At 46.6% G+C, this 19134-nt stretch overlaps 1 protein-coding gene across 1 annotated transcript in view; it reads right to left on the bottom strand.

Moving 5' to 3' along the window:
* SYT17 (synaptotagmin XVII) overlaps positions 1 to 17757 on the bottom strand; it is a gene marked incomplete at its 5' end in the record, with an annotated part of 35974 nt that extends 18217 nt beyond the window's left edge. The window contains 4 exons of the mRNA XM_010154740.1: positions 10011 to 10630; positions 11045 to 11193; positions 16202 to 16350; positions 17735 to 17757. Of these exons, the coding sequence (XP_010153042.1) occupies positions 10011 to 10630; positions 11045 to 11193; positions 16202 to 16350; positions 17735 to 17757 (941 nt within the window). The remainder of the gene's footprint in view (positions 1 to 10010; positions 10631 to 11044; positions 11194 to 16201; positions 16351 to 17734) is intronic.
* Between the last annotated feature and the right edge of the window lie 1377 nt (positions 17758 to 19134).

Below are 19134 nucleotides of genomic sequence, written 5' to 3'. Positions count from 1 at the left end.
CGGCGAGACGTGCAGGGAATGCAGGAGCAAGCTGGAGGAGTCCTGCACCGCAGATGCTATACAACGCCGTTCAGTTTAATTCAATGTTCTTTTTTTGGCTTTCTATGGAAAATATGGCAATAGGCTGCCTGATTTCATGTAAAAGGTCTCTGCAATTCAGGAGCTGGCAAAGCAACCCCTTTGTGTTTCATCCCGCATATTTAATGGGCAAAGGACGAGGGAAGCACCACGCAGGGAGGGGGGCAAAGGCTGTGAGTACAGCAGCATCCTGACATGGCCCTGAGTGAAAAGCGTGGATCTACGTCGCATATCCCAAAGCAAACCCACGTGCCCTCCTCGCACGCTCTGCTGCCCCAGGAGCCAGCACCAGAGCCAAACCGGCAGCGTCGACCCCAAGCTGGCCCACCTTCTGCCTGACCTTCCCCCACAGCCTCTCTCCCACACGAGACATCTCACCCCAAACACTTTCTGTCACAGCTTCTCTCGAGGCACACGACGTGGCCATATGCGACTGACTGCACAGCATGCACACTCACCACGTGCAGTTTATCCTGTTGCTACAGGAGTTTTGATTTACCCAGAAGGCATCCCTCTTCCATCAACCTTTGTCGACTCCCACACCACAGTTCTGTTCAATTAAGGTACTTTACATTCTTTCCATCAGAAAGCCATTCCCCAGCCCAAACCTGACCCAACACAATCACAACTCTTGCGAGGTCAAGCCATGCCTACGTACAGAACCATGCCCAATGGTTGTACAATGTAAGGATCTAAGAGAGTTTCACATCCAAGGTGACTTAAACATCACCTATCCAATTCAAACTATGACATTTGGGTTGGTTTTCCACAAAACCGCTCCTCTCGGGTCTGTGGCTACAACAGCCTGAAGACATGTTTATCACCAAGAACAGTCAGTGACTTCTAAATTCACTACCAGGACAGTAACAAAGCATGCAGGACCCACAACAGGATCCACGCGAGGTACCCCTTCACCTCAGCTCATTTTTTATAACATATCAACAACATTTTTAACATATCCAGTCCTACTTCCACTTGCATTCACCTCTATGTCGGACTTCATGCAGGCTTTAATTCCTAGAAATTCAGGTACATTTGGATAGCAAAATTAGGAAACTAATTAGTGATGTTATTACCTGCTGGGGAGAGACAATCAAACGGCTCTGCCTGCAAATACCAAACTCCAGGCACAGCCAGGAGGCAGGCTGGCACTGGGCTGGGATATAAGACCATTCCATCACCTCCAGCTTAGAATGCTGAAAATCTACATTAAGATTTGGGGTAATTACTTCTGGATTTGTCCATTGGTGGAACCTGTTGACCTTACCCAAGACCTGCTGGAATTAAGGGGCTTCCCTGGGCCAGGGAGGAGCAGGGAAGCTCAGCAGGGGAAGGCAGATCTCCACGCTTCCAACACATTTACATTTATGCTCCATTTAAAAAAAATTGCCCCGTGTTGTACAGTGTCAATACGAGACTGGGCACGCAACACCCACTGAGGCACAGGCAGAAGAACTAGACATCTACACCCACCTGAACCCTCCCCAGCACCGTGTCCTGCAACCCCTGCAGAGGTTACTGAAGGAGCCACCGTAACGTAACCATCACACTGCTGCCTAACCCACGAGCCTTCAACAGGTAAAGGCGAAGCTAAACCCCTGATTTCCCACAGCACCTAACCCAACAGGCATATTGGCACCTCTAGAAAAATCTGTTTGACTACCTGGGCTTAAATTTGAGTAAGGCGAGATATAAAAATCTATAGTCTGCAAGTGGAATCCACTGAAGTGAGAAGACAACCACCAGCTTTAATGACTCTCAGATGAAGCCTGATTTCCCAAATTTCAATAGCACCTTCTGTCCCTTAATGCTTTTCAAGCGTGTCCAGTTTTTTGTTAATTATCTTAAGGCACAGAAGGCACCACCCAACCCAGCGAGGCCATGGCAGGACGGGTGTGCTTGGACCCGGCCGCCGCAGGCAGGGCACCAGCAGCGTCTGCTGCAATAACAAGGTGTTCGCAGAAGGAAACCCAGATCCCCGGATGGCTCACCTCCCCGCGCAAGTGACTCAGCCTTTTCAAGGCACTTAACTCCAGCAGCGAATCGCTTCTGCTCTTATAAACGCATTATTGCTAGCTTAGCTGCAAGGATCTAGGAAACATGCTTGAGATCCTGCCACAGTGCCTGAGGGGACGTCAGGCACTCAAGAAAATGGACCAGCTGCCAGCGGCCACCATTAGGGTTAGTTTCTCCCCGGCACGTCAGACCATCTCTCCGCCCCGCTCGCCAGCTTGCTCCTCTTCTTTGGTCCCTGCTCATCATTAGCAATCAGGCAAGGAATGAACAGGTTGCTCCAAGAAGCCTGAGATACAAGGCATACCTCCTCAGGTTTTACATCCCCGTGCTTTCCCCAACAAGCTCAGGCCACAGCGCAGCTTTGCCGATGTGACAGTCCTGCTAACGAGGCACGCTGGTGGCACGGTGTGTGTCAGAGATGAAGAGGGGGATGTGGACAGAGCTGCGGCTCAACGGACTCACTGTCTTGGCAGGCAACATGGAGACAACTGGGGAGCATGGTGGGGTGCACTGCGAGACGGAGCAATGGGAACCTTCTTGTGATGGGTCAGGCAGGGGACTCAGCTGAGGGAGGGACGTGTGGCCACCAAGGTGGCTTGTGGAGCCAGCGGGGCTGCCCAGGGTGCTCCTCCAGCCCATGGACCCCCTGCGCTCACCTGCCCCTTGGAAACACTCTGCGTTGCCGTAACTGTGGAACCTCACGCCCAACACCTTGTTTACAGGCACCTTCATCAGCCAGCGTCTTAAGACACATCTTGCTGGGGACTGCAGGTCCAGAAGCATGGCTTTTGCTTTGTCACACACTGGAGCCTCCCCAAACCTCAGACTTGCACAGGGGCTGGATGGAGGAGAAGGATGCTTATGCACCAGAGGTGTCATCAGCATGTTGTTCGTCGTTGGGAAAGGAAGTGCCTGAGTTTTACTTTTCCTAGGTCTTTTCATCAGGAAACGAAAATGCTGTTGGTTTCTCCTTGAATATTTTGTTTGCAGAATGAAGCGTGCAGAGGTGCCCCCCGGCACCGCCGTGCAGAGGCATCATTTTACTTGCCATTATTATGCTAGTGATGTGCTGATTTGTGCCCAGATCCCAGATGACCCTGGAAAAGCAATTTCCTGTTTGATGAGGTGCAAAAGTGACACAAGTCTGGATGTCTGAGGTCCTCCTGAAGCTCTGATTAACATTTCGCTCCTGGCTGCTCCTCTCCGTGGCTGTGTTAACACAGACAGTCCTTTGGATTTGCAGCCTTGGGCTCACCTGTGATCCAGAACCTTCTGCAGTTACCGTTTGGGTGGAACCAACCACACGTAAGAAGGTTTGGGCTGTTTTTTCTTTTCTGTCATCTCTGAAACCACAGAAGCTATCTCAAGGGAATAGGAGTTTTTAATTAATGCTATTTGCACATCTTGTTTGGATGAGGACGGTTCTTTCTTCGCAGCCCCCCCAGACTGTTCATTGTGCATTGCTACATCACCAGCACAACTCTGCAGCTGAACTCTCCCTGGTTCCCGACGGGAACCAGAGCACATTACATCAGCACAGACATCTATGCAACGCTCCTAATGAAGTTTCAGATTGATTTTCCTCCTCAAGGTTATCTGTGATGGTACCTCCAGGCACATTAGAAAACTGATGGTTTAGAACAGTTTGCTCTAACAGGCTTTCTACAGCATCGTGTGACACACAGCAATCATTTTGGAAAGGCTGAGCTATTAAGGAGCAGAACCTGAAAAAAATATATACTTACCAATGGACATGAACGTTACCTATGTAACAGACACCGAGCTAACTTGGAGTGAATACAGTCATAAAATCCCTTCCGAAGTCTAACTGGCTTTGCATCAGTTTACATGGCCATGAGAAAACCTGTTCTGTGCAAGAGGAAGATTTCCTATGGAGAGGTCCTGCCCACGATCCCCACCAACCCCTGCTCTGGGCTCCTCCTCAGCAAAACACACCCCACAGCATCCCAGTTCTCCGCAGAGAGGGGCAGGAGGGAAGAGCAGAGAGGGGAAGGGATGAGGTGATCGAGATGACAGCTGGAGGCCAATGAGACAGATAAGGATAAAGAAGAGAAAACTATCAGTTAGAAAAATTTCTCAGTGCTGGAGCTTTAAAGACTGGGAAAGGGGTGAAAAAAACCACTAAAACAAATCAGGGGGGGAGGGAGAGGGAGGGGAGGGGGAAAGATAGAGAGTGAAAGAAAGATGGTAGCATGTCACAACCCAAAATACAACAACAAACCACAGGTTAAGAGCCAAAAATGTCATCACCATGATGGACAAGCATCCATCACGGCATCCCGTCACAGTTCCCTCAAGTCCAGTGACCTGCAGGGTGGTGGCATCCTGCCTCCAGCCAGGCTTTGCCCACGGCATCTCTCCCACTGGACACAGGTAAACTGCCAGGTTGATTTTAACATCCTGTTACTGAGCAAGCACAACACCCTGTAACCAACCCATGTTCACCACCAGCGATTCTGCATCATTCCTTCAATTAATCAGACGCTAAACTTTTGGACTGCTTTAAAAAAAAAAAGGAAGAAAAGGAAAAAACCCTGACAACATTCATTTCCATATTTAATCTCCCATGACTGTGTTACAAACATGGGCCCCAGTTCCACACTGTTCCACACTTGAGTCAACCGCTGTGCCAGCTCTCTGAACCAAGTCTCTGCCCGTCCAATGCATTAGGCCACACGAGAGATGGGTGCTGGCATTATTTTCAGTAATACACTGCGCTACCAAACGCAAGGCATCATCCACGTTCTTCAAGGAGAGAAGCCAAGGAGAAGCAATGGAGAAGCCAAGGAACAAAGGTGCCGAGAACAAACGTGGTACATGCACAACCGGAGTTCTCCAAGCCGGGTACCATAACCACCTGGCTGCACAGCAGAAGTCAACGCAGCACCCAGGAGGGATGCTCCAAAATGAGTCATTACCTGAATTTCAAATTCCTTTCTCCCTTTTCCTTCCCAACCAAGGCATGGTAAGAACAACAGTGCAGTATTTGTTGAAGGCTTATCCCCGAGATGGGAATCAAAAATTGCAGACAGCAGGCATAGCAAAGCCTCTCCATTTGTGGAGCACGTGCCGTTTGAAGGTAAAAAGCTGACAGCTTCTTAAATGACTGTCATTCCAGCGCACTCACAGCACAACGTTAAAAAAGCAAACCCAATACATACTCCCTCTACTATAAAAATGGCTTAATTTGAGGGGAGAAGGAACTTCAATGCTGTTTTCCCACCACGACCAGGCAATTTTATTTTTTCTCTTTTGTGGAATGATCTCCAAGCTCTCATTACTGCTGGTCTAAAACATTTATTCCTGCCCACTCAAATCTGCCAAAAGAGAAATGAATCATATGTCAATAAAACTTGGGGTCCTCAACATGTGTTTCAGAATTAATCTTAACGGCAAAATGTGCGAATCTGAGCCCAGCTACAGCAAGGCCTGCCAACTTAATTCATGGTAATTAAGCAAAGCCACACACATTTAAGGGGATATTTCAGGAGCACAGGGTGTTCCTATGGGGACTGGACTCGAGAGCTACTCCGTGAGCAGCTACTGCACTTCAGAAACACATTAATTACCCTGCAAGAAAAAGCCTCCCAGAACTACCAAGGATAAAGCATTTGGCAATACCTGCACTGACATTTCCTAAAAGCAGAAAGTCCTCCTGCTTAGTTGCTGGCTCTGATGATAGGCTGGGCGGCAGATCCCCACTGCCTCCGCTCTGGACTCAATCCCCCTAAGAGCTCAACGCACGATCCAAACCGAAAGCACTTATGCACAGGTACGGTCTTTTGCCTGAAGCTTAGCATCAAGCTGGGTTTAAGCACTCTTCTCACCCACATTCGGGTTCTCTGCAGACCCATTCCAAGCACAGCCGTGATGCACAGCCCGCCTTACACCCAAGGTCAGTTCTCAGGCTGTTTGTTAACAAGCAACTCCCTGAGGTGGTAACGAATCATAGAATCACAGAATGGTGTGGGTTGGAAGGGACCTTAAAGATCATCCAGTTCCACCCCCCCTGCCATGGGCAGGGACACCTTCCACTAGACCAGGTTGCTCCAAGCCCCATCCAGCCTGGCCTTGGACACTTCCAGGGATGGGGCATCCACAGCTTCTCTGGGCAACCTGCCCCAGTGCCTCCCCACCCTCTCCATGAAGAATTTCTTCCTGATGTCTAATCTAAACCGCCCCACTTTCAATTTAAACCCGTTCCCCCTTGTCCTGTCACTACAGGCCCTTGTAAAAAGCCCCCCCCAGCTTCCTTGTAGCCCCTTCAGGTACTGGCAGGTGCTATAAGGTCTCCCTGGAGCCTTCTCTTCTCCAGGCTGAACCAGCCCAACTCTCTCAGCCTGTCCCCATGGCAGAGGGGCTCCCGCCCTCGGGGCATCTTCGTGGCCCTCCTCTGGACTTGCTATAGCTGGTCTATATCCTCCTGAGGTTATACATTCTAACGAAGGTATTCTGCTGTTAATGATGATGGGCTTTCTCCCACTGAGAAGCTGAACATCCCATCCACAGGCCTAAGGAGCTTATCCTGGCCCAGTGGAGTCAATGGAGTTGTTGGCTGCAGAAGCTGGACCATACCTCAGCGTGGGAGAAACCCACCTGTCCCTGCCAATACCACACACCCCCGAAGACTGCTGCCATCCCCATCTTTTAGCAGGGCTCACTTGTGCTGGCTCAGTCCCGTACTGAGGCAGTGTGCCAGCTCCGGGTTTGACGGGGCTCAGCGTGATGGTGGGACAAGGCCTCAGCCCCTGACTTTACAGCACACTCCATGGCAATGCCTTCCAGGTGGATACAGCGAGCGCAAACAGGTGTTTGTCTTAGCCAATACTATTTAGGCCGCTTTCTCTGCTCTTCCACAATCTTGTCCCATCCCACTCTCACTGCTATTACGAGAAAACCTTCTCCACAGCCCCTGCCATCTGGATTCGCTTTTCTCCATCTTTCCAGCTAATCATGTTTCTGTCTATGAATACCAGTTAAATAATTAAATAAATAGAAATCACATATTTTGTGTCTTTCATCTTTAAATATCTTGTATGCGACTGCCTATTTTTCCCTCCCTCCTGTTATTGGCTTTCCAAGCACCTGCTTCAGCGTTTTCTCCAACACGATCTTCATTGCTGGGGGATGCTGCTACTCCATAGCAGAGCCCTGAGGCAGCCAACCCAGCCTGGAAAATTTAAAACTTACGTCGACTAATGATCAGAACTGCACTGCAGCGGCTCTGCGCTGCTCTCTAGAATCTAAGGACATCTTCTACAAAATAAAATGCTGTTGCATGCAGATTTTTTTTGTCCCCTGCTATCATGATCTCACAACACAAAGCACACTTCAGCAGGCTCAGGTTCAATCCAACAAGAAATTAAGAACAGTAAGCAAAAAAGTGAGAAGGATAAAAAAAATTGTCAACATGTCAAATCTATCATTCTACAGGCAGAATTCTCCAACTAGCAATTAAAAAAAAAAAAAAACAGTAAAAAATTGCACAAGCATCACTGTTAGTGAAAGACATTAAAATGCAGTTTTTCAAAGAAGTAAGATATACTGTTTTACTTCTTCCAGGACTTATTTTAACACTTTGAACAATGCATTTAACTTTAATCATTAATAAAAGAAAATATACCTTATTCAATGAACTTTAAAAATCTTATCACTGTGAAAACATGGGAAGATAATACCAAACAGCCTCCCTCCATGTCCTGGTACAAGCAGCTATTCTCTTTGCAGTTGCAGTCTGCCAGCTAAGGCAAAAAGAACAAGGAGGTATGAAAAGACCAAAACAAGGCTCTTCACTAATCAAGGTGCAAAGGACTTTTAATTAAAACAAAAGTTTTGCCTTTATCTGCTTGCTATCATACGGAAAACGGCTTGTAAGGTTAGGCCTGCCCACTCAAAGGGAGTTTTCCTTTCTCCTTCCTTTTATAAATAACGGAACTGCCAATTTCTGCATAAATAATTTATCTTGAACCCTGATGAAGCAGACAGCACTGCTGAAAACAGCAGCAGCTTTCAATGAAACTTTGGAGAGGGAGGGAGGAAGGGCTGGCTCCGGGCCTGGCACACGAAGGCAGAGATGATCTTGTCTAATCAAGGTCTGTATTAGCTGCGGAATGAATCCATGTTACTGATAAAGACAGAGATAAAACACGAAAGTATTTATCATGCAAAAGCAGAGGGGGGAAAAAACGCGAGGCTACATGTTGCGAGCCACAGGAGGATTAACAGGATGTAGAGAGGAGAGTTCTGCCCTCAGATACACAACACAGAGCCTGTGATGAACCACAAATACAAAAAGAAAAAAAGCAGTGTAAATAAATATTTGGGGAAAAGGCCCAGGCAGGGAGGGAAGCCCAGGAGTATCTGTCCTTGTTCATCTTCCTTATGAACCACTTTCTAACACAGCTGTCCCCTCACCCCCTCAGTGCTACTTTACCAAGCAAAGCAGATCCCACTGGCACATCCTCCATAAAGACACGCTCAGGGACCCCACAACTGACTTGTGCACAACCTGCAAACTTCCCCTTTTGCATGAACAACGCCCAGGCTAATCCCGTAACATCTGCTGTACTTCTATTACAGCAAATCTAGCTGGCTCTCTTGCAATTGCAGAGGGTCCCGAAGGTCTGAGCAAGAGGTAAAAGCACTCTCAGCCCCTCTGCACACAGACAGGGGGTAAAGCAAAGCCAGAGACCCATCTGACTTTGCTTATAAACACTGCTTTATGGATTTTACTTCCACAAGTGTCTGATCACATATTTCCACTCCAAACCAGACTCTCAGACTCATGCCATAAATCAGCAGTGAGGTCAGTGATTTACTGTTCATTTTGTCTAATGCTTCTGGCTATGCCACCCTTCTGTGAACACACAAAAACCAAAGTAGCCATGAACCATCCATTTTCATACTGGATTTTGACTCAGCAAAGGCTCTAAAACTTAAAAATTGCCATCACAGAGCTGGTGAGGAGCTGGAAGAAGCAATCGTGTTATACCAACCCAGAGTGGCACTCCAGTCCTTAGCACAAAGGTTGGAGATGACGCTCACCCCAAGCTCTCAGCTTGGCTTTTTACGGGCTCCTACGCCTCTAGCCATGTGGGTGGTATGGCCAGTAGCAAACGTGGTAGCTCACCGCCTTTCCTGGCTGCAAAGTTCAGATCACTGAGCAGCTCTTTTCCTGCCTGGAGATGAGGTGGCACTGACCGGGGCCCTATTCTGAGAGCAGCCATGGAAGCACAAAGACCCTCTACACCTTCTCCTTCTATCCCACCAGATGGCTTAATCTAGTCCAAAATGCATGCTCAAACTTGCATGCATGCAACATGCCACTTACATCAGACAAAATCTATGGCAAGTTCATTTCCTTCAGGGACACAATGAAAATAAATCTAATGCTATCCCGTAATTTTTTGTTCATGCATTATGCCCTAAGTCTACAGAGATTTTGTCTTCTATACATTTTCTTGTATCAAATTATTACTGAACTGGCACCAGTGGTTTCCCTCGTGTCCCTAAAACACAGTCATGTTAACAACCACTGCAGCAACCCAGATGGGACAGCGTCACTGCAGTGTCTGGGAACGGATGCAGGTTGCTGCAGTGACACGAAAGGTTTTCCGAAAGGTGCCGACTTCCAAAGCAGTCTTGCTTTCTTCTCATTAGAGTTGACATAGGATCTTTTGTCATGCCACCTCCTTTGAATATGAGAGGGGACAGATCTTCTACCTCACAGTATTAGTTATAAGACCAGTTGTAGGCTCCACATTACTTCAACCCAGCAGATGCTGTGTTAAGATGACAGTGACTAATTGGAAACTGTGTTACTTGCCAACAAGCAAAGGAACCACACAAAAAAACAGTGAGGAGAATTGTGGCAATAATCTGATAAGTTCTGTTACCTGAGAACTAGGCACAAGGGCTTTCCACCAGTGTCCGCCTTTCACAAGGTCTACATCGCTCAAGGGCATTGACACTTTGCCAATAACACAATGGCGCGAGAATTTGTCAAAATCCACTACGGTTAAAAGCAGAGTTCTTCTCTGGGCTTCTAAAAAGGGGATGTCAAATGTGTACCTCTCTTCAAACACCGGGTTCTGTGTTTTGCGTTTCACTCCGGTCTGCTTGGAGTTCTTCTGATCAGGAAGAAGGCAGATCTTCACGTAGGGGTTGGAGTGAGCCATGTCCTGCCTCGAACCATCGTAGGAAATTGGAGGAGGCAGATCTTTAGCCTCAATGACTCGCACTATTAGGTAATTATGCAACAGGTCATACTGAGTGCTAAAATGCAGCATGCCCAGCTGATACTTTGACAAGATCTCCTCATCGGTCAAGGAGTCCATATCATCACCATTTGAGTCAAGAGAGTACAGTCTTGGTTCAAATTTTCTAAAATAGTCATCTGGGGTATAGGTTTTTCGTAGGATAGTTGGCTGAACTATTTCTTTCTTAGCTCCTATTATTCCAAACTCGATAGGTTTAATGTCAATCAGCGGAGAACTCGGCCTCCTCGATTCTAAACCTAAACGAGAGAAATACACGAACACAATTGTTAGAAATCCACCTGAAGATGTTACAGGCGCAAGTCAACTTGTGCTTCTTTGGGTACAGCTGTTCTGTGTCTGCACAACGCCCAGCACAGCAGGCTCCCCAGCGGGACTGTTCACCATTACACTGTCAACCCTTAGTTATGCCGAAGTGCAAGCTCAGCTACCCTTTCCCCCACGTCCATTTTCACGTGCAATTACCATGCATATGCTTCAGCAAGAAAAACGGGGCTGGCCCCTTCCACTGAGTTCGTGCAGAACAGGATGAGATTTTAATCAATGTACCTTCAACCGGACTTGATTCCCTGTCTAAAAGATGAAAGAGCAAGCAGTGCAGTTTGATTTTCTTCCCCACAAGAATTACATTAATGTTGGAAGGACGACCTTACTTGAAATCCGCCTCGTGAGGCTGTAAGTGGACCGTGATGCATCTGAAGACGACCGCCTTCTGTCAGGGGAAACATCCTGAAGAGTGGGAGGCAGCTCACTGATTGTATTATCAGAGTCTCCATCTTTGTCCTCATTTTGGCTGCTTATCCTGTTATAACGAGAGACCTTTGGGTGATTCAACCCAGTAAAAGGAGTATATACAGAATAAAAATGCCTTCTGATATTCGGGGTCTAATCTTGGGTGCACATCCCTGGATGCTGCAGGGCATCTCCTGATCTGTTTGGCAAGCAAAAGCCTGAACAGCTGATTTCAGACCTATGTAAAAAACAGATTCTTTATCTTTCTGTCTGTCTTTCAGAGTTATATCAGTATTAGAGCACGACACAGGCCACACGGGCACATGTGACTCAGATCTTGATCAGAAGTATTAAGAAAAAAGAAAGGAAAAAAAATACCCACAAACCACAAAAACCAAAACGGTGGCATATTGCTGTAAATTCACAGCTACACTCTGGAAGCACAGCCTTCACTAGGAATGAACCAGCATGGGATACCACCATGCTCTTTCATCTCAGTCCTACCACACACCTGTCTCAGTAAAATATTGCTTTGCAGGTACACCACTAAGGTTTCAAAACTCAACCTTATAAATACATTTAATTAACAGCTATTTATTGACATGCCTTTTTAAATAATTAGCTGCTTTTTATCCACTTCGATAAAGCAGAGGTGATTCTCAAGACAGTAATTTTACCACCCAGGAGTCTCAGTGGGAGCAGGAAGGTTGGCAAGATCTAAATAACAAAGCGAGAGTTGTAGCATCCTTGAAAAGACTCAACAAAGACTGGCATCATAAAGAAGTCCACGTGTAATTCCCATTTCAGTTTGTTTATATATATACATACATGTTGTTTTCATATAAAACAACATTCTGGTTAAAAACCTCAACATGTCACAGAGAAGAAGCCAGGACCTCCCAACCTTAACTGAAAGAAGAGCAAGAGCAGACAGTGACAAGCAGAGGAGAAAGTCTCCAACCACACGTTCAGAGGGGAGAGGCCGGCAGACATCTGCCGATGGAAATGAAATCGCACAATGGTATGTGACGTGTAGTGCATCACGCAAAATAAGCTTTTCGGTTAAGCCATCAGGCAGAATATTCCAAAAAAAATAGCAGCAGATCACAAGGAAAGCATGAAATGAGCAAAGCAGAGTGGGATACTGAAGAGAGTTTTGCCCCTGATTCACCCTTTCTATGTGCATGGCTCGGTTGGGTACCAACGAAGTAAGTTGAATCATTCATTTTAGTAACCAATTACTGGACTAGAGCAATAAACATATTCTGCAAAAAGCAGTAAACTCACAGAAAAGGCCCCCCCAAATATAAAATCAACTGGAATTCATTATCCAAATTCACAAAGTTCACAGCAGGATCCATGCAAATCTCACCAACCCCAAGTCACACAACTCATCCACATTAAAAAAAAAGCTGCTAATAATCAAACCCAAACTCTATGCTATGAGGGACATTTAATATTTGCACAAGTCTGCAGCCCATTAAAGGCAGTCCAAATCATGCAGTTTGTCATACAATCAGTACTTGGAACACAAATAGCTTTTTCATGGCCAAATGCTGGTTTACACAACCACAGGTAGCATTTGGATATACCTGTGTTTGAGAAGCAAATGCACAGAAAGAGGAGAAGGCAGGGTAAAAAGGGAATCAGGAAGAGAGGCATTAAGGATGTTCTACAATGGGTAAACGTAATAGTGAGTTAATAACATACAGATGACCTTCAGTAAGGAAATTGCTACTGAGCCACAATAATTTTTCCTCAAATAAACTTTGGCTCTGGTTAAGCAGCTCTGTTTCTGTTTAATCCCAACCTTTGGGAAGAGAAGTCTCATCCTGATTTCAATTCAGTCTCACAGACTCTGCCCTGTTTATCTTTGGGGTTTATGCAGAATATTCCGTAACAGGCAGCGCAGACATACACCCTTGCTCCCAGCCCGTTTCTGCAAAGACCAGGATGCAAGCGCTCCTCGTGAAATAACAAGAAGCCACCATGCATTCAGGTCAATAGTTAGACTCACTTCAGTAAGAATTTTTTTTCCTAAGCTGTTCCTGTAAAAAAAAAAATGTAGAAACCAAGAAAAACCACCAGTCTCCCAAGAGGAAAGACTTAAACTTGAAGCTTTGGTGTCCCCTCCTGAATTTCCAGGTGAGGGGGTGTCCTAGAGCTGCCAAAGGGAAAACCTATGGGCAAAAAATAAAGGATGGATTATTAAGCACGGGCATTCAGATGTTTGCCAGTAGGCCAATGAAGACCATAAAACCAGTTTTCCTGTGGGGACTGGGTGGGGAGGGAAGGAAGGAGCAAATTGCATTCTGCATTACATCAGTGTCCTGGGCCCACGAAGACAGGGCAAGATGGAAAGACATCAGCTGAAAACCCAGACCTATTTTTAAAACACTTTCAGCCGGCGAGCAGGGAATACAATAAATTGATTTGTTCCCAAATTCAGTGCATGCATTTAAATGCAGAATATGGTGGTGTCAAATCTGTCTTCCATGTTAGGGGTATCCACTGAATCCAAAAGCCCCCTTTCCAAAAATAAAAGAAAAAAAACCAGGACAAGGTGTCAACTGGCATACACAGATCTCTGAGCACTAAAAACAGCCATTAAACACCTTATCCTGAGACCAATTCCGAACCCTTACTCTGCTCACACATCTAACTCCAGACATTGCTTCTTACCTCCAAAAACACATAGATTTAAGAATGTAAGATCAACACACTGAAAACCAAAATCTTCTTCGGCCTCTGATTCTGAGCCAGCACAGGCTGCATGGGATTGTTTCCACCTTAAACCTGCACACACAAAAAGTGTAGCCCTCCTGTTGAGCAGCCAACAAAATACACCGCTTCCGACTCCTGCCTTCTACTCTCCTTCCCTCTTACCTTCCAGACGCTTGTTCCTCTACAGGCTGATTCTCTACCTCTCCTCCACGTCACAGACCCTCGGCTCCCCTACTTCTCCCTATCTCCTCTGCACTCTTTGCCCTCCTCACTCGAGTAATTTCTGCGTTCCCTCACCATTTTCCATCAGTCACCCTGGAAGCTTAAAGCATCACCATCTTCCTTGGCACCACCCTGGGTCCATCCCAGCTCAAGAAGAGGAGCCAACAGCAAGCAAAGCCTCATCTCCAGCTTCCACATCAACGTGCGTTAACAGGCGTCCTCAGAGATCACCGGATTTGCCTCAGTGCCAGAGGAGCTGCTGACTTCAGTGATCCTACGACATGGCCGCATCCATGCCTCCTCACAAACCAAAGCTACTGCTCTGCCCCTCTCGGGCGCTGCCTCTGGGAACTTGCCTTCTCCCAGCACTAGTGCAGAACAGGGAGACCCTAACCACACCACACAGCCTGAAGCTGGAAGGAAAGATGGATAGGTGACCTAGGCTGGGGTCCCGGGGACCCTACCAAGGGCTGTGAGCACGAGTAGGTGCAGCACGGGGTGCAACATGGTTGAAGAACTGGGATTTTCCCCCCACCCCTCAGTGTGCACTGCCGTTTGCTCATGGCCATTCCAGTAAGTTAACTGTAGTTAACTTTCAGGTGAAGGAGGACTGGGGGAAAACAACACAGGCTGGAGAGAGCATTTCATGAGTCCAAAGGTCTCCACATCTCCACATCCTCTGCCAGCTCATCTGCAAAGTCACCATACATCCATACACCGAACAGAGCTTCAATGCTTACAGCGTCCCTTTAGCCAGACAGATGGATCCAGCAGCCAAAAAGTACACCATGGGGCAACCACCCCACATCCCAAAACACACGCGACGTCCTTTCTGCTCCTCAGCACACCAGAAATTCCAAAGCACCCTCTTACAAGCAGCCCAGCCACTTGTTCCCAAGTATGTACTTGTTTCTGCAGCAACCTTTTTACATCCAATAGTGCAACCTCATCACTGTGTTCTCCTGTGCGCAACGCTTTCCTATTTAGCATTGATTTTGTTTCTATTTGCCATTAATTGCAGGTGAATCCATTCCCGGGCATATGTCAGACTCTTAAATACGCTGCTCCACATTTAAAAACCACTCTAACACATCTTGAACATCTCTATTATTATTGCTTCGGTATTAATTACTATCCTATTCTACCTGGATTCAAGAGAGGATACAGACGAGACGGCGATTTAAACATGAGACAATTTATTTCATGCAGCACCAAGACATGGGCCTTCCAGACCTGACAGAGAACAGCAGCAGGTACTCAGAGGAGCAGGTAAAGCTAACTGAGATTCTCAGTTAAACTAAACAGGCATCTCCCGTGCCACAGGTTCTGGACACACCAAAGCAGTGTCCTCTCACCGAAGACAGCCCAGCTGAATGAGCAGACACTAAAAGACAGGAGACCTCTGCTCCGTTCTTCGTTTCACCAATGCCTCCATGGGGTCACCTCTGTGCTGCAAATTCCCATACGAGAGGGACTACCACAGGGAAGACTACCCTGACTTTCATTGGAATGGATTTGCAAAAGCACTAACCAAAGCCCCAGATAAAACCCGGCATTGCTGCTGCCGTTCTTTAATGATTCAAGGGAAAATCTTGAGGAGTACTAAGATGATGCAGGAGATCAAGTCTTGCTAAATGAAACTTCAGATGAATTTCCCCTTTGGAGCACACACGAGGTACGCCTTTCATCAGCCTACACGATAACCACCATCACGCTAGGATAAGAAAAATGTTTCAAAACCACCTCATCAGCATCTCAGCCAAGTTGATGTGCCCCAAAGGGCTGGTCCATTTGAAGAGGAAACAGGGCTGAAGATGAAAAGCATCTTTAGGAACGCATCTTTAGCTGCACAGCTGAACCACTTATCAGCTTGCTATGCTGGCTTACAAAGCAACTTCTGTCTTACTCATCAGAAAGGTGTTTACACAGACTAACCTTACTATTTGAACAAACAGGACTGCCCTTTCTCACCCTGCCCCTGAGTACCCTACGTTCCCTTCCGCAGCAGGAGGGTCCTCCTTTCTACGCGGCACCCTTTGAACGTTCTATTGCCATTTCACATCAATACTCTCACCACAGCTGAACAGCCCTGCTCCTCAGTTAAAGCTACAAAACAGTGCATCTAAACTTACAGCCAGGCTGGAGTTTGAGCAGGAAAAGGTCCCAGGATTTCAACTTCATCTTCATTTGTTTGACAACAGCTACAGTCGAAACACTTCTGACAACAATTTCTACAAGTCCACCGGCACAGCAAGAGATCCGAGATTCTAGCGAGCAGACCCTGAAGCCATTGGAAACCAAAGTACAAGATTACAACCCATCAATAGCTATTGAGAAATAACATTCAGCTGTATTTATGTTTGTGTTTCTGCAACAGAACATTAAGAACTATATTTATTCCATCTATATCAACAGACAAGTGCTATGCAGTTACCAGCCCAACTTCACTGATGCCATAACAAGGCAGGAAAATAAGTATTCACTGCAGGTACTTTCCTTCTACTAACGATGTATTATTATGTAGGTTGGCAAGAGGGTGATTTAGAAAACACTATGGCACAGCAATATGCTAGACTGGAAACATGCTTATTCTTTCACACACATCAACAAACTAATAGATCGGCAAATGTACAACAAAAGGAATTAAAAACAGAAGGTAAGTGAAAGCTCCAATTTAATCCGGCAAGGGTCTATTTAATTTGCAAATCTTAACACCGCAACGTGAACACATTTTGTTCCTGTAGATGTATCAGCACGTAGTATTTGTATGATCCATACACATAAAGCATGACAGCCTGACAAACTTGCCACTAAAATGGCATGCTATCCACACGCCTCCTCCTGTCCGCTACGACGACTGATTTAACGAAGAACCTTCAATGATTTTTTTTTTTTAAAAGAAGTTATTTGACCCAGAAAAGTACTGCATTTCTTAGGTTTCCATGGTGGCACTGGCAGCATCCCCTGTAACAGTGCTCTTTTGCTCTTACAATCACGAGGTGTAAGCACCCCATCGGAGGGGCAACAGGCTGCTGTCCCACCTCCATGCCATCCCCACAGCCTTCCCTCCACTTCAAAGCTCTGCTGGCTTCAAGAGCAGCAGAAAGTCACACCTTAGCCCATCTCCCACCCATCCCCGCTCCAACTTCTGCGGTTTGTAAGAAGGCTCATTAAGCAGCACAAGGGCACTCCTAATAAAGGGCATCGCTCCGTAGTCACGTGGGGGGAGACACACAGCTGCAAGAGCACCGTACGTGCACAACCAGGGTTGAGTCACTTTATGATTTTGTGTGACCTTGAAATGTTCCCAAGAAGCCAAAGAAATACAGCATGTGAGAACTTCCCCACAGATACCCTCCAAAATACTCGCAGGATCCACAAGTGTGGAGATACAAGGGCACCACCACACCACGCAAAAGAGTTTCCTCTGCGGAACACAGATTTGCAGACAAGATTCCCCAGGAACATTCCTTTTTGCTCAAGTAAAACAGTTTTTTCCATAAACAAAATCTGAACATTGGAAAAAAAAATTAAAAATTACCAGCCCAAAATGCAGTTGCATTACTTATATCTAGGACATCAGTAAAGGGTCAGAAAAGACGAGACAATCCCCTCAGGACGGAGCAAGGAGACAGAGCAGAGAGTGAATCATCAGATTAACTCACCTCGTTTATTGGTTCCAACTGTCCTTTTAGACATCCAGGATGAAGCAAAGGGGAACAAAATGAGAAAGACAAAAACAGGTTAGCAGTGCTCAAATAACTTTAAATTTTCTGCCATGACATGCCCCAGCCTGCGAAGAGCTTGGATTTCTGGCAAGACAGTACCTCGAAAATGTTAGAGGAAGGAAAGGTCTCCTGAGCAGGCATCAGCTCCTGCTATCTCTAGTCCTTCCTCACCAAGCTCCCTCTGCTCCTCCTTCCCCAGGAGTGAAATTCCCACACCCATCCTGCAGCATGAAAATCCTGCTCGTTGTCCCTTGCAACCAGGTATTTTCTTTAATAACCTGTCTCCAATTGCAGCAACTACTTGCTGCTGACAGCAAACCACATCTAAATTTTCCAGTTAGATGCCTCAGTGGAAAAAAAGGCTTTCCTCCAGATTCAGCCCACATAAACGCTGTTACGATGCCAACCCGTCAAAAGCAACGTTCCTAACAAGGGGCACAGACTGGGAATACTCCCCCTTATGTACACATGTACTACATGAGGTAGCTGAGCATCTTCAGTCTCATCCTCAGAGGTGACTTGAAGAATACAAAAACTAGAAGTTAAGAGCTTAAAACTTGACTCACGCACACTCCAAAAATCTGCACCACGCCTCTTCCCCCAAGTCACAGGGAAAACTGACAGCAGAGGAAGAAATCATCGCGAGCCAGCGTTGTATGTGCAAAGCCACCCTGGGAACGTCATGCCCGACCCGCTCCACTGCAAACTGCAGACTTAGGAGCGTTTCAGATGCCTTTCCTAGCACTTTCTGTCTAAGAGCTTCCTAGTTGTCCTGGCTGTCTTTCCACAGAGGGAATACCTTTACAAAAAAAAAAAAAAGAAAACACAAAACCCCCACAAAAAAAGCACCCCACACCAAACCAAAACCCACTCTTCTGTGTTATCTGCATGCAGAAACTGGTTTCTGCTTTATGTTCACGACAGAGGGAAGAGTAGTCTTGTTTGAAAAAGCTGCGATGCAGAAGTTGCCTTTAGCTCCAAGAACTCTTCCATGGACCATGTTCCAGCCCAAGCCTCCCTTTCGAACTTCTTTTCACCAGTGCCTGGTGAAAAGGCTACCAGTTGTTTGACACAGATTGAGACTGGAAACGCTGCAGTGCAATGTGAGGAGACAGCGATTACCACGTACCCGTGCACCAACTGTTTAAGAAAATCCTCAGCGGTTTCAAGGGCTTTATCATTCCTTATTAATGCGAAGTTGCAGCCAAAGCACGGCAGCCAAAGCTACGGCGGTTTAGCAGAGCTGCAACAAGAACATTTAAATTGCTCTAAAACGAAGCGGCTGGACCCATGCCACGCGATGGAGCGCCGCAGCACGTGCTGTGCAGGGAAGCGGC

This window comes from Eurypyga helias, unplaced genomic scaffold (genome assembly GCF_000690775.1).
Source record: "Eurypyga helias isolate BGI_N326 unplaced genomic scaffold, ASM69077v1 scaffold33570, whole genome shotgun sequence".
In the NCBI taxonomy this organism is placed as follows: Eukaryota; Metazoa; Chordata; class Aves; order Eurypygiformes; family Eurypygidae; genus Eurypyga; species Eurypyga helias.
This window is presented reverse-complemented; position numbering and strand designations above follow the sequence as displayed.